Here is a 15,159-nt window from a genome sequence, read left to right on the forward strand (position 1 = left end):
AACATAATAATATAATACTTGTGAATATTCTCAGTTATCCAGGTCATCATTACAATTTCAAAAGCAGTTTTAGGAAGTTGGCAACTGGACTCACCTCACCACGTAAATTGAAGACGTTGTTTCGCCTCTCCTCCAAGAGGCTTCATCAGTTCTACTGTCCTGGTGGGGAGTTTCCAGGTGTTTACCTATCCACACCCCTCTTTTGGGGTGGATAGATAAACACTTTAGATAAATACAATTAACTTGAGGTGAGTCCAGTTGCGTCTGAAATAATAATATAATAATAATAAAAGAAAAACCTGGGAAACCAAAGACTTTCAATGATAGAATTGTTCAAGGGTGAAAAAACATGGTGCCTTGTCTTGCACTCAATTACGTTTGTTTTTAATGATGTTTCCATGGATACTGTCAGCTTTAATTCTGAAAACACCGAGGCTTTTCACAGGACTAATACCAGGAGTCTCAGTTAGGCTCTAGTGGAATATTAATCACAGAACTGTATTATCATTAATGGTTTCATCGTGAACTGCCGCAGTTCTACGTCCGTGTGGTTCTGCCGATGAGAGTCCAAGCCCGTCCTTGCTCCACTCCCACAGTTGTGCATCCTGCTTGTTCTTAGTGGGAACTGATCACACATATACCTTCTTGTTTTTTAATTTCTTCCTCCTCTCTCTCTCCTTGCTTCATGTGTAATTTGTGGCAAGGTAAGGAGCACCCACAGCTTCTCCTCCATCAGTTTGAACCCAGCTACCTTTGAGTTCTTTTTTTTTTTTTTTGATTTTCCAGGTTTCCATGGAGATTTAATTACACAAACGGAATATAAGCCTTTTTTCTTTAGCAACCCTGTAAACAAAACCTGCTCCCATCAGTTTTGAACTAATAATAAATGTCAGGAAACATAACAGACGTTACTGTCTGAATATTGGTTATAGTTCATCTTCGTTGACAACCAGCCTTTGCAATAAGGCTGCGTAATCACAGTACAACAAATACTTAACAACTTAAAAAGAAAGTTTGCTGATTTTTATAACTTTCTTATCACACTAACAGCATCAGTCTTTGCAAACAATTAAAATCTCTACATCTGCTGATCTGATTGGATTTGATTTGACTTGAAAAAGCACTCAGCCACTAAAAGGTTTCTTTCTGGACTACAGTTCTTCTACAGAAGGCAGTGCTCTGCCTTTGACAGGCAGTCGAGGTCTTCATTTATCCACGGTGAACATAAACTGCAGTAGAATGTTGAAAGAGTACTTACACCACAAAGTATACTCCATGATACAGAGTATCATTTTTTACACTGAATATCTTCATACACTCAGTGGTTAAAACAGTGCCCCCTGGCTGCTGAAAAAAATTGCTACTATTGTGCTAATTGCTCAAAATGTGCTAATATGTAAAACCGTAATGTTTTGTCTGATTAATTACACAAATCAATTAACGCAAATAACGATTTGATGATTTGGACAGGTCTAGCTAAATACAGAGCCGCACGCTGAACAAAATATTGAAATGAAATATATTCCAATACAGAGCATAGCAACACAGTCTGTAATTCAACAAACATTTAAATTGGTTTTATTTATTTAAAAATAATATTTTTAAATTTATATTAATTATTTAATTAAATTTAATTATATATTAATACTTATTAAATTAAATTTTAAATTTTAAAAAACAATTCTTAATTATTTCAAATAAATAAAAGATCAAATCAGTAGGCCACAAAGAAGCAAGTCAGTTAATACAAATACAAATCTCTACAACATCTAATGACCTGTCTATCACAGTCGTCTGCAACCTTTCTAGGCTTGTGACCTCATTTTGACATCACACATTTGCTGCTTTGTTGCTCAGACCTGGCGTTGATTTGTGGGTTAAAAAACATCGTAACGTAACCTCAACTGCGGCTCAGTCTATGCTTCACTGATGTGACTGTATATTAAATGCCCTGACGACTGTTAGGTGTTGTCTGCACGCTGATGTCACTGTCGTTCAGTGATTGTGATTGTGGGTACTATATTCTCCGCTCTCAATTACCTCCTCCCTCACTTCCTTCTTTACTCTCCCACGTTACTGACAGCTAATCTTTATCAGGACCTTGGTGGATTTCTCCAACATCCAGGCTAACAGTTCAGTCGGTCGGGCGGCCTGTCTTTGTTTTAGCCCCTCCCCCTTAGCGCACATGTCAACAATAACAAATCAGCAGCAGCCTTTAATTACTGAACCTCTGCTGCGCTCTGTGTGGGTGAAATAATACAGTGAGGGATACCAAGTCTGTCAGGCTGCTACGTTAAATCCGTACCAGTCGTTACATCACGCTACTACGAGTGAGGCTAAAGATTTTCAATGACCTCCATATTGTGCAGTTGCATAATCAGCTTGATTCTGTATTGATCACTGATAAAGAGGAGATGAGTGTTAGTTTTATAAAAAAGTATATAAAATACACATCAGTGGAAAATTACATTTTTTTATTTTTAGGTTAGGTTAGGTTAGCTACTATATGATTTTACTTTATCTCAGACAAGACTTGTGTATTTCTCTGTGTTCTATATTATATCGTAAACTCATTCGCAGCGTCCCCAGTCTGAGCAGTCAAATCTAAAATTCAAAATCTGTTGATGAGTTTTAAAGGTTTCCAGTCAGGATCGATTAAAATTTAGATTTTTTTTCTTCTCCTCATTTAAATCTTGTTTACACTTCAGGCTAGAAAAATAGCTCCAGCATCTAGATCTAACATCTGTCTTACAACTTGACTTAGCCTTTTGTGTGTGCGGATTCTATGAAGGTGAAGTCTTAGCTTTCTTGGACTCAGATTGTACTCACTGTTCAAACCGCAGCTGCTGTCCTAGCAATTAGCAAGTTACTGGAAGTGCTATTGTGTTGGACGTGGCTAAACTGTTATCGAGAATGCGCTAATCATCCGTTCTCTCCCCGGGAGTTTGTACTTTGTTGCTTTTTGAGCAGTCGATTCATGTCAGAGAATTATCTAAAGTTAGCCGTTAGCTGTTCATTAGCCGCTGATGAAGAATCAGTGGCTGTAAATGTCTTTTCTGCTCATCTCTGTCCTCTGACTATGTCTCTCTCTGTGCTTTTCATTACAGCAGCTAAGACTTTGCTCAACAAAAAGGCAGACGTCAAGGTAAGGGTCATCGCACTCCTCACTTCAGCTCCACTCTTCTTCTCTCCCCGCCTTCCTTCACAGCTCCTCAAACTGCTTCCTTCTCAGTTCTGCTCTCCAGAATCCTCGCTTCTGATTGGCTTATCTTACTCTTGATCCTTCATCGTGTCTGTCGTGTTTCACTCGTGTAATTGTGCTGGCCGAAAGTACCCATTAGAACATGTAGAATCATCTGTAGAACATGTAACCATCTGTCAGCCTTTCCCCCCTGCTGTCATCATCACTTCCTCCCCTCACTCACCCCTTCATTCCTACTACCTCTCCCCGCTCACCCCATCTGGTCTTTAACCCTGCATTCCTATTCCTCCTTAAACCAATATCTCTCACCATCCCATGCCGGTGCATACACACATCACAGTAGCACATCCCACACACACACAAACGCAGAGCTTCCATGTGTGTGTGTCAGTGTGTGTTCCAAGTGTGGAACATGTAAAGCATATTTATCTTCCAGCTACTAACTCTGTGTCTGGTAGAGTAACAGGGACACACAGCTGTGTGTGTGTCTCTATATGTCCTTCATGTCTCTTTGTATGAGTGTGTGTGTGTGTATGTGTGTGTCCAGTGTGAATACATCACATTTGTGGATTTGAAAGGAGTGTTAGGATGCCTGCACATTGAGCATGTGCGTAAGAGTGGGCGTCTGCTTGTGTGGGTTGCCGATGTGTGTGTGTGAGAGAGAGAGAAGGCCCCTCCCCCCCCCTCCCCTCCTCTCCTCTCCTCTCCTCTCCTCTCCTCTCCTCTCGCTCTGGTTCCAGGAATAGCTGCCAGTCTGGACCCTGGAAACTCAGATGACAGAAATAGATACCAACTTCAACTACGGCACAGTCATTGCTTAGCAACAGGCTCCTCACACACCCTCCCCAAAACCGAAAGGCGCTTTCTCCATTTGCTGCCTTCTTCTTCTTCTTCTTCTTCTTCTTCTTCTTCTTCTTCTTCTTCTTCTTCTTCTTCTTCTCCTTCTTCTTCTTCTCTTTCTTCTTCTTCTTCTTCTTCTTCTCCTTCTTCTTCTTCTCTTTCTTCTTCTTCTTCTTCTTCTTCTCCTTCTTCTTCTTCTCTTTCTTCTTCTTCTTCTTCTTCTTCTTCTTCTTCTTCTTCTTCTTCTTCTTCTTCTTCTTCTTCTTCTTCCTCTTCCTTTTCCTCTTCCTTTTCCTCTTTCTCTTCCTGCTGGTTCTCTTAGACACTTTGAAGACTTTCCTCAGCTGGACTGCGACAGAACCTAGCGATTTACATGTATTTATTATATCTTTATTTATTTATTTTAAATGACAGTCTGGAGCCCCTGTGTGGTGACCCCAACGTAGGGGAGAAACTGGAAGAAAAACCACACATCAACCGCATAATTCCGATTTAATGTGGCCATTAATATCACAGTGAAGCATCGATTCTGAAATACAAAGGGACCACCAGCGCCACCTATGGGCCTACAAATAACTTTCAGTTATGCACATGTGGGGTGTACAGAAATAAGTTTTCAACTGAAGACCCCAGAGATATGTTGTCATGGAGAGGCTCAGTTGCAATGCTGTTTTTGACCATGTGGTGGCAGTAATGCATCTGTCAGTTCTTTCACATCAATATACAGAGAAGAAGATTGTCTTCTTCCGAACGCAAGCTGTAGCTTTTGGCGTAGGTACAATCCCGACTTCCTCAAATCTAATATTTAGTAGCGATAACAAAATTTTAAAATTTTTTAAATAAGTCAAATCGTCTTTTATTAATTTTCTTTTCGTACTTACTTCGTACTCCTTTGCGATAGTTGTCCTGACTATCATAATGAGTTTTCCTAGAGTTCTTCTCTGACCTGCTTCCTGTTCTTGGATCCCTTGTTTGATGAGTTCTTCTTGTCCTGCTCCATCTGCCGTTACCTTCTTCCTCTTGCAAAATCAAGATTTCAAAGATGCAACGCTTCCTCTTTTTTTTCTCTTTCCGCAACCTCCCAGCATTTCTATTCTGACGTTGGAGCTCCTGTTACACTTTCTCTCTGGTATTTCCAACAGCATTCATTTGTTTTCATGATCATTTTCCCTTCCCTTTTTCAACTCTCCACTCACCAATAAATTCATCCGTCAATCGTCTGAGGACAGAAACGCAAGTCCAGCTGCACCGTTCAGTATATGGTGAGCATGTCATGATGTGCGTCCGTCCTGTCATGTGTTTGTTGTTTTATAATCTCTCTTTGCTTTTAAGCATCTGTAAATGTTTGTCTCCTTAATTAATTGTTTAACTAAATCTACAAAAGACAAAACTTTGTGATCCTACAACAGTCATGTGGGGGTGGACGTTTCTTGGTTTAACCCTATTTTTCTCTGTATTGATTGGTTGGACCTCAGGTTTTTCAGATATCTGGACTAAGTATCGTGTTAGCAACAAAAAAAGTGTATTAATGTTGATCAAGACTTTCTACTTTAAATTAAAATTCCCTGTGATGTCTGTCAGCAATGTCACTCCTTTGATGACTTTATACAGGCTGAGGTTTGAGTGTGTGCCTGTGTGTCCTTTGTTCAGTTGTGTGGGAGAGATCAAAGGATCAATGTTGACCTGATTGTGGCTGATTTCTGTGTCCATGTCTTGCGATGCCTTTGTGGCTGCGCAGGTATAAACTGCCCTTACCTCTTCTTTCATTTTTTTCTTTCTTCTTCGTGTGTTCCTTTTCTCTTTCCTCCACACTACAGCAATAATAATTCAAATAATAATTCAAAGATTAGAAGTTTATATAACTAACATGTGTGTAACGGTACGTAGCTCGCCTCTAACAACAAGTCACCTTTTCCCCATAAATCATTTTTTACGGCAGAATCACAAATACTCTGATGCAGATTAGATGCAAATGTCACAAAGCCACAAAGAACTGTCGGCTCTCTGATGTGCCGTCTTCAAACGAATGTCAGACACAGGCTTTATTGGTTGATTCATCGCTAACAATCGACAATAGCAGTGGCCGAAGTCACCGGTGATGTCAGTGCACGACGTCAACCGCTGCCTCCTGTGATAGCTGGCGCAATTACAGATGAAAGGGTGGAATAAATATTTCCTGTCACTCTGTTGGTCTGCCAGGTTCCAGGTTCTGACTCATACTTATTTTATCAAACTGTATTTTATATTGTTCAAAAGCTTTTAAGATTCTTACCCATGAGCACAGAGACAGTTTCATACACAACTCAGTAGGGGGCAGCGTCGGATTCTAATCTTCTTACTTCCTCTTGGTGTTAACACTCTTGTTGTTTGTTTTCTCCCTCTCCTCCCTTTTTTCTTCCCCCTTTCTCTCTTGCACAGCCCCAGACAAACAGCACCAAAAACAACATAGTCACCAGTCCCAAAGGAAATATCCCTTCACCTGCTCTGGTATTTACCTCCTTACCCGTCCTCCACCTGTATGTGTACTGTGGTTTTTGTGTGTACTTCTACATTTGTACTACCGCCTCAAATCCTTTACTTTTTACCCTGCGAGTTCTGAATCGTCATGATCTTTGACCTTTTCTTTTCTCTCTTTGTCTGTTGATTGGAGTTCTTGTCTCTGTAATGGTTACAGCGGTTATTAAGTTTGAACTTCAGTACTACAGTACAATAGCACTAACCCGACCCTAGCTGGGTGCTTTCAAGAACACCGGGAAGTTATGTTAGGGAAATATTAAAGCTTGCTCAACGCACGAGAGCTTAGGCGGGATTCAAACCCATGACCTTCCATCGATGAGCCCTATCCATTTATCTCTGTTTTCATTATTGTGCTGATGTCAATATTCAAACTGTAAACATAAAAAAGTAAAAAAATATCCTTAGACCTGCAATAAGCATGACGAGTCAGTAATCGCACCTTTACTGATGATGTCATGATTTATATGAAGGTCTCATAGTTAGTCTTTTATCATTTATATAATATATATGAATATATGTATATATCGGTATATAAGCTATATATGTATGTTTGTATATATATACATGTATATGTTTATATATTTATATATGTATATATATATACTGTATATATTCATATACAGTATATATATAAGAGTATATAAGCAAAGCTTTACCATGTGTACAACAATCTGTGCTGTCTTTGTTGTTGAGAACCGTATGAATCTGGAGCCTCTTCCTGTTTTTGTGACTCATTTTGCTCTAATTTTAAAAGAGTGCGTGCTAATGACTAAAGCGGTGAAGTGCAACAGAAAGTCACAGAATGGTCTTGTTCCTTTCGCTAAACTGTCTCTTAGAGTTGCTTCACACGGCTCTTAGACTCCGTCACTGCAGGTGTCATTTAAGTTAACAAGTCCATGCGGATTCGAATTATTTTACAGAACCGTGTCTCGATTCCATTAAAAGTTTAAGTTTTAGTTTGCAATATTTAAGATGTATTTCAATTTAGAGACAACTAGTACTTGTGTTATTATGTATTTTTTATGAAATACAGTGAGTTCATCTGAAAGTGTTGAAAGTTTTTTTTCTTCTACTATTCTGACATTATTAAGCCAGGATAGAACACTGTATTCTGCTACAGTATATAACCAGGCCAGTTGCTGTGCTCAATCATAAATCACTGGCAATCGTGTCCTAGATGCATCAGTAATGATCTCGGTAAGAAAGTAAATACTGCTAAGGACTACCTGTAGGGAAGTTCAGATTTGCTCTCGGCCGCTCAGTCAGCACACGCTGTCACTGGGACTTTAACAAAGTGGTGTAGTTGTGGAGACAAAGTCAAGGACTATGGGGAAAAAGAGTTTAAGACAATAGGGATGTAGTGAGGAGATGTTCAGAGCAACTATCAAGAGTGTGATGGAGAGGGTTACTGCATCAGATGTAGTATCTGTACCAGGTATTTATTGTATAAGAGTGAGCCTGATGCCTGGAGAATCAAGAGCTTTAATGATGTCAGTTTGCTGCAATGCTAAAACTTTGGTTTCCAAAGACAGATTTTTTTATTATTTTTTTTATTAAATAACCAGGTACCAGGAAAAACTGGCGGATTTGACTGAGAAAGTGTACTTCTCTCCCAGGAGTGGTAGAGAAGTATTTGAGGGTGGTGCTGGAGCAAAACAGTGAGCGAGCGAAGTAAAAGACGGGGTTCAGAGAAATCAGGGATCATTTTTGTCTTTTTCGATTGGTTATCAGATCACATGTTGAGCTGCCAACAGGTCACTTGATGTTAGGCGGATTGGTAAATTAGCATCTTTTAAAAGCTAGCCAGTTAAAAATGTAAAGTCTAGCTAATATGTTGCCTTAAGCTCCACCCCCTCCACCCTTCCCTCCCTCTGAGTTATAAAAATCTTAAGGTACTTTGTTCTCACTCAATCCTCATCTTTCAAGTTACCGTATATGCCTGTTGCCCCGGGTGATGGTATCCTGACAACAGAGCCATAGTTACAAGGGTAGACAGCTGATGATTGGTCATCAAAAAGGTGTCAGGGGAGAAGAGTGATATAGCTGGTTTGATATAGCTGGTTTACTATATGTCAGTTAGGTGTTTCTATAGACAGTACAGGGGAAGTAGAAAATGATCATCTGTGTCTGTTCTCGTTTAACGTCAGTGGGTGTAATGAGACGCTGCCCCCTGTTTCAGAGAACAGGAACAATTAGCTATTTATGAAAAAAACCACTAATTGCGATGGAGTCACAGACAGAAGTTTGACTGTAGGACCTGATTCATGAGACGCACGGAAGAAAACTGTGACTTTCCATAACTAAAAGTGAAGCTGGTGTAGAGAAGGTTCTGGATGGAGACGCACATAAAACTGCAACTAGAACCATCCTGACATTCACCTCTGTTCTGTTGTTTGAGTTAATGTTTAAATTTTTTTTACTTTTCTTAGCCTTTTATTCTTCTCGATTCGAACACATTCCCTGTGATTTAAGCAAATTGTCGTTGACGTTTAAAGCAGACACCACAGGAGAGCGCAGACCTGACAAATCTTCCGAATTTTAGGGTTAAATGTCAGTTTTGATTACTAGCTTCTCGGGGCTGAGTGTGTGTGCATGTACATGCACAAGCCCAGAACAAAACTGTCATCCACCCACCCTGTCACTTCGGATAATTCTTCTCCACACTCTTTTCTTCCGAACTTAGCAACGCTTCCTCTGCATACAATATTTATGTCTCACTTCTTCACTTTTTGTCTATTTCTTCTTCTTCTTTTAAGTATTTATTCATTTCTGTCAACATTTATGTAAAATTCTTTCTCTTTTTTCTTCCCTCTCTCTTTTTATATTCGTCCTGGGTTTTTTTTCCTCTTTCATTTCATACTCCTCGCTCCTCCTCCTGCAGGAACCTCAGACAACTGTCATCCATAATCCAGTAGACGGAACAAAGGTATACATCATGCCTCCCTCCTGACCTTCTCTCAACCCTTCTCCTCATCCTTTCATCCTTTTCTGCCTCCTGAACCTCCTCTTTCTCGTGCATTTGTGTGAGTGCAACTGGGCTTTGATATGCTAACAGTGGTGTGCATTTGCCCACGTGTACGCTTGTACTACACAGACCCTTTAGCTACATGCTATGAATACTAACCCATGCTATAAGACTAACAGCCAACATTGTTGCATCCAATAATACCAGGTTAATTTTCTTAATTAAGGTTGATGTGACATTTTATGCTGAGAAAATTTTAGCTTTAACACTGTTTTAACCGACTACACATTTTTAAATCTTTTATTGTTCTGCATCAATGTGTGTATTTCACTCACAAATGAGAAGTACAGTGCCATGCTACTGTGCTTATGTTTGTCAATGGTAAACTAAAATAAAAATTTGTGCATTATACAGTTGATATACAGTGCCTAACATTAAGGTAAATAAACCAAATCTAAACCAAATCTTAATGTAATTATCGTTAATATGTTTGGTTTGAACCAAAAATTATTCTAAGACTTCTTAAAAAAAGAAAAAACGTTTTTTCAGATGAAAAAAAAAGAGTTTAGATGCAGAAACTGCTGCTAAATGTGTGTGCGACCTTTGAGCACTACCAGTAGGTGACGTCGAAGGGAGAAGTACAGCGCCATGCTACTGTGATGGACGTACTGTAGTTTGAGACCTGGGACTGGAATAGAGCAGGGATGTCGTAGGTCCAGACAAGTCAGTTTTTCTGTTTTAGCAAAACAACATTTTAGCAAATGAGGGAAAGAAAAAAAACCCCAACAATTTATACTGTTATCCACAAAAGGTTTAGCGTTAGTACAGCGGAAATGAACGATGTCAGTAATCCTTGGAGACTGCATTAAAATATCAGAAGCAATCAACATTTGAACTTTCTAATCAGAACATTGTTTTGTGTTTTGCGCCTGATTTCCATGGCTCTCTTCCTCCTCCTCCTCTTCCTCATCCTCCTCAAACACTGGTGTGAAAATCATGAAAATGAAAACCTCAAACACTTTAATATTTTAATATTCACTTTCTTCCTCTCCCTCCAGTCTCCAGCTGCTCTTAAAAAGGCTAGGAAATCAATTTTGTGCTTTCTGCTTGTGATGTTGACGATAATGATGATGATGCAGCACACACACTTCATTAATTGGGCCAAATGCTTCTCTCTACTCCTGTTTAAATGCAGAGAACATTCCGGCTCATTTAATTTGCTAATTTGGAATCAGAAGATAACTACTATAGGTATGACTGTACATAGGAAGTACAGTATGAAACGGGCGGTGGGTCTGGGGGTGGTTGATAGAGTGAAGCATCTTTACGTGACAGCTTAGAACCTGTGGCAATCGATTCTGCTTCTGTTGTCGATGTACAAGACGGATGGATCACATCGCATTGGGTTTTTCAGCCAGACACAGGCCCCCCTGTGGAGAGAAGACGTCATCGATCCGCCGAGTGTTATTTTCACACACAGAAAGAAAAGAAGTGCTTTCAGAGCAAGAGTCGAAAACAAAAAAACAAAATCCAAATGATTGCCTTCATGACCACATACAGTATTTGTCCAATGGAAATGCGACGGGGTTTGAGTTTGTATTTGCCACAGCGGTCTAACAGTTCCGACTAATGTTCATAGTCCTCGTTTTGTATTTTGATCTCCAACCTTGTGAAGTACCTCATCTGCTGACCTGTGGTGTAACTGTGACTCACGTAGTGTGTTCGCGTGTACATTCTGCAGTATTAGTACATGTAGTACTCTGCTCTAGCATGAACTGAACTCTCTCTCCTTCCCTCCCGCTCTCCCTCTCTCTCTCTCTTTTTTTTAGGAATCATCTGACAGCAGTACTACCACCGTGGAGGATGAAGATGTCAAAGGTAAGAAAAATATGTCAAGGACACAGGCTTTAAACCATTGGTTCTCAACCTATGGTACACGTGCCACAGGTGGAACTTTGGCGCCCTCCAGTCTCCAATGGAAAAAATAAATCTGTTCACTTTTTTATTATATGTTTATTATGTGTTTTTAATGTTGCTCATACTTGTGGTACTGGGAGATCCAAGTATTTTCTGAGGTGGTACGCGGTGTACTGTAGTAGCAATACTTTGTGGTACCGAGCAGAAGTTTCAAAATTACCCAACACCACTTATTATTATCTTTAAAACTCAAGTAACCTCATGTTTTTAAAAATGCTAATGCTAATTTTGACAAACTTTTCTACACAAGGATAAGACAACTTTTAAGATGGCTTCTTTAGTAACAGCTACGTTTTTGTCTCACAATGACAATTGTTCCACTTAATAGAACCCAACATAATGGGTCGCCTGGAGAGATTACTACAGCCTGGATACTTCTGCTGTGTTCTATTTCTTGTAAACCAGGACGGTCATTTTCATCACGGTTTAGGCATGAAATAAATATAGATGATCAGAGTTAAAATTTTGCCAGTGTGGACGGAAAACAGATTTCTCTTTGGTAGATTTGGAGCAGTTTTGTATTTTTACCACCTGCTGTTGGCAAGCGCAGCAAAGCTAAGGCCTCCTGGGAAGATAGGCACGACAGCAAAGAGTCTGACAAGACTTCAGTCTGGATTAAAATGCCAGACAGACAAGTACTGATGGTCCAGGTCTGTGTGTGTTGGCCTTTGTGTATTTAACATGACTCTGATTGTTAGTTAGATATTTAGTTGATATTTCTGGTCAGATCTTAAGAAACTGCCCTTGTCTGCATTATTGACTTGTAGTTTATTTTAAAAACTGCCAATTGTGTATTCAAATATTACTGTATGTCATATGTGTCAAACTCAAGGCCCAGGGGTCAAGTGTGGCCTGCGGGAGGTTTAAAAGCATTTAGTAAAGTTCATGCAGCAGAGTTGACCTATGGACTGGTACTGGTCCGCGGACCACTAGCTATACAGTCGTTCAGTTACCACTGGCCCTTCAAGGGGAACAGTATTGCTGATGTGGCCCCTGGTGAAAATGAGTTTGACATCCCTGCTGTGAACAGTAAATATTTAAGAGAGAAAATTGAAGGTGGTGTAATGGTAGAAATTTGATGTGGCTACTGTACACAAACTGACAGATGACTCCTTACTGACCCCTAATGGAGCTCAGGTGTCATTCCTGATACATTTTTATATATGGCTGAAAACATTTTTTTTTTAACTGCCTGTCGAAAAAAAAAGTGTGTTTTGCTCTGGTTTGGTTTCATGGTTTGTGTAGAGATGATTGGAGCGTCCATTTGCTCTGTTAGTGTGTTTGTTCTTAGTAATTGTAGGGACATTTTTGTTAGGTGTTGGGACACCTTGTCTTGTAGGGACATTTTTCAGGTCCCCTCTGAGTGAGGGGGCATTTTGAGATTCAAGATTGAATTTAGGAGTTAGGATTAGAATTTGGATCAAATTAGAGTTAATATTGGTCATATTTACATTTATTTGTAGTTGTTAACTGTAGAGTGAGGGGCCACAGTGTGTGTTTGTTTTCATCCTGGATTTGCTTGATTTATCCAGTGCACACAAACGCCCACTTCTTTGTCATCACAGCTCAGTACAGTCAGTACATCTAAATCTGGTCATGAACACATCGTTTTGGTGCCAGGCATGCAGAACAGAATATGCGCTTTCTTCCCTTTCTTCATCACACTCGTCGTCCTCCACCTCTTCTCTCCTTTTGCTTCATCTTTTTTTCTGTTTCTCCCATTAGAGGCTTTGCTGCTGGGTTACAAATTCCTTAGCAACCAGGGTAGAGCTTTCATGTTTTATTTCAAACTAAATTTTATCACGTGGGCTAATTTATTTTACAGTGGTATGAAAAGGTTTGGGCACCCCTGATCAAGATTTTCCTTTATGGATCATTGGTTGTTTGGAACAGCAATTTCAATTCAATATATCATATAGCAAACAAACACAGTAATATTTAAGAAGTGAAATGAAGTTTATAGGATTTACAGAAAGTGTGCGATAATTACTTAAACAAGAGTAGGCAGGTGCATAAATTAGGGCACCCCAACAGAAAAATTACATCAATATTTAGTAGATCCTCCTTTTGCAGAAATAACTCTCTAAACGCTTCCTATGGCTTCCAATGAGGGTCTGGATTCTGGTTGAAGGTATTTTTGACCATTCTTCTTCACAAAACATCTCCAGTTCAGTCAGGTTTGATGGTTTCCGAGCATGGACAGCCCGCTCCAGGGCTGCATACTTCAACAAGACAACGACCCTAAACACTGCTCAAATTCTACCAAAGCATTCATGCAGAGGAACAAGTACAACGTTCTGGAATGGCCATCTCAGTCCCCAGAGCTGAATATCATTGAAAATCTGTGGTCTGTTTTAAAGCGGGCTGTCCATGCTCGGAAACCATCAAACCTGACTGAACTGGAGATGTTTTGTGAAGAAGAATGGTCAAAAATACCTTCAACCAGAATCCAGACCCTCATTGGAAGCCATAGGAAGCGTTTAGAGAGTTATTTCTGCAAAAGGAGGATCTACTAAATATTGATGTAATTTTTCTGTTGGGGTGCCCAAATTTATGCACCTGCCTACTCTTGTTTAAGTAATTATCGCACACTTTCTGTAAATCCTATAAACTTCATTTCACTTCTTAAATATCACTGTGTTTGTTTGGTATATGATATATTTAATTGCAATTGCTGTTCCGAACAACCAATGATCCATAAAGGAAAATCTTGAAAATGATCAGGGGAGCCCAAACTTTTTTAAACCACTATAAAATGTACTAATTCATATTTGCCACATAAGATTGGGTACAGTCCATCTCCGATCTGCCTATTTTAACAAATAAAATGATTTTCCTTGCTTCTTTAATCAGGTTTTATTACCAAATTCAATCTGACTGGTGATGCAGGGAGCAAGTACGAGTACATGGTCAGTACTCACTCATAGAGTACAGTAGCGTAAGAAAGAACCTGGAGAATACATTTTAAATATGAAGTGTGAATTTGAAAGTACAGGTCCTACACACAGAATGAAATGGTCCTAATGGAATGAAATGGTAGGCGTCCTACTCCACCCACTCCACCCCTACAGCAGAAATGGGTGAGGGTAAAGGGCACCTTGGGAGGGAGTTTGGAGGCTAAAAGCGGTGGGCTCTAAATTTAGTTCCTGGTGGCAGGAAACAGAGACGGAGAACCCAGAGGGGAGGTGAAGACCTGGCGCTCTGCTAGCGCCACCCTTGGATAGCGTTGTGAAGCTCTTCGGATACGAAGCAGTGGTCAGTGTACGGTTAGCAGCGTGGTTAGCAGTACGGAGAACGTGACGGGCCAGGTGAGTCCTGGAAGGAGCGTCTGGAATGGTTTTGTCATATTTTCTTAGTAGGAGCTGGGTGGGTCAGTCACCAAGTCAACAGCTGACCGTAACCTGACACCTGCTGGCCTTTGAAGCATGGGAACGCTAGCTGCATTTGTTATGTTACTCGGAGTACTTTTATAGTTCAGAATGTGTAAGGGACAGCTCTCTACTGGGCCGTTAATGAAACCGTAGCCATAAATGTGATTGTTTTATGAGCTGAGTTGTAATTTATGGTCGTACGTGACTTTAAATGGCGGAATCTCAAGAGCGTCTTTAACGACATCTGTAGATTCAAATGTAGGGGTGTTTCGACGCTGTTTCCTGCT

The 15,159-nt window shown here is 40.0% G+C and overlaps 1 protein-coding gene across 1 annotated transcript in view; it reads left to right on the plus strand.

Annotated features, from left to right (window-relative positions):
* Positions 1-15,159, plus strand: part of LOC103397867 (calcium/calmodulin-dependent protein kinase type II delta chain) — a 60,518-nt gene that overhangs the window by 35,512 nt on the left and 9,847 nt on the right. The window contains 4 exon segments of the mRNA XM_025052955.1: positions 3,111-3,145; positions 6,461-6,529; positions 9,441-9,485; positions 11,354-11,402. Of these exon segments, the coding sequence (XP_024908723.1) occupies positions 3,111-3,145; positions 6,461-6,529; positions 9,441-9,485; positions 11,354-11,402 (198 nt within the window).

This window comes from Cynoglossus semilaevis, chromosome Z, assembly GCF_000523025.1.
Source record: "Cynoglossus semilaevis isolate Cse_v1.0 chromosome Z, Cse_v1.0, whole genome shotgun sequence".
Classification (NCBI taxonomy): domain Eukaryota; kingdom Metazoa; phylum Chordata; class Actinopteri; order Pleuronectiformes; family Cynoglossidae; genus Cynoglossus; species Cynoglossus semilaevis.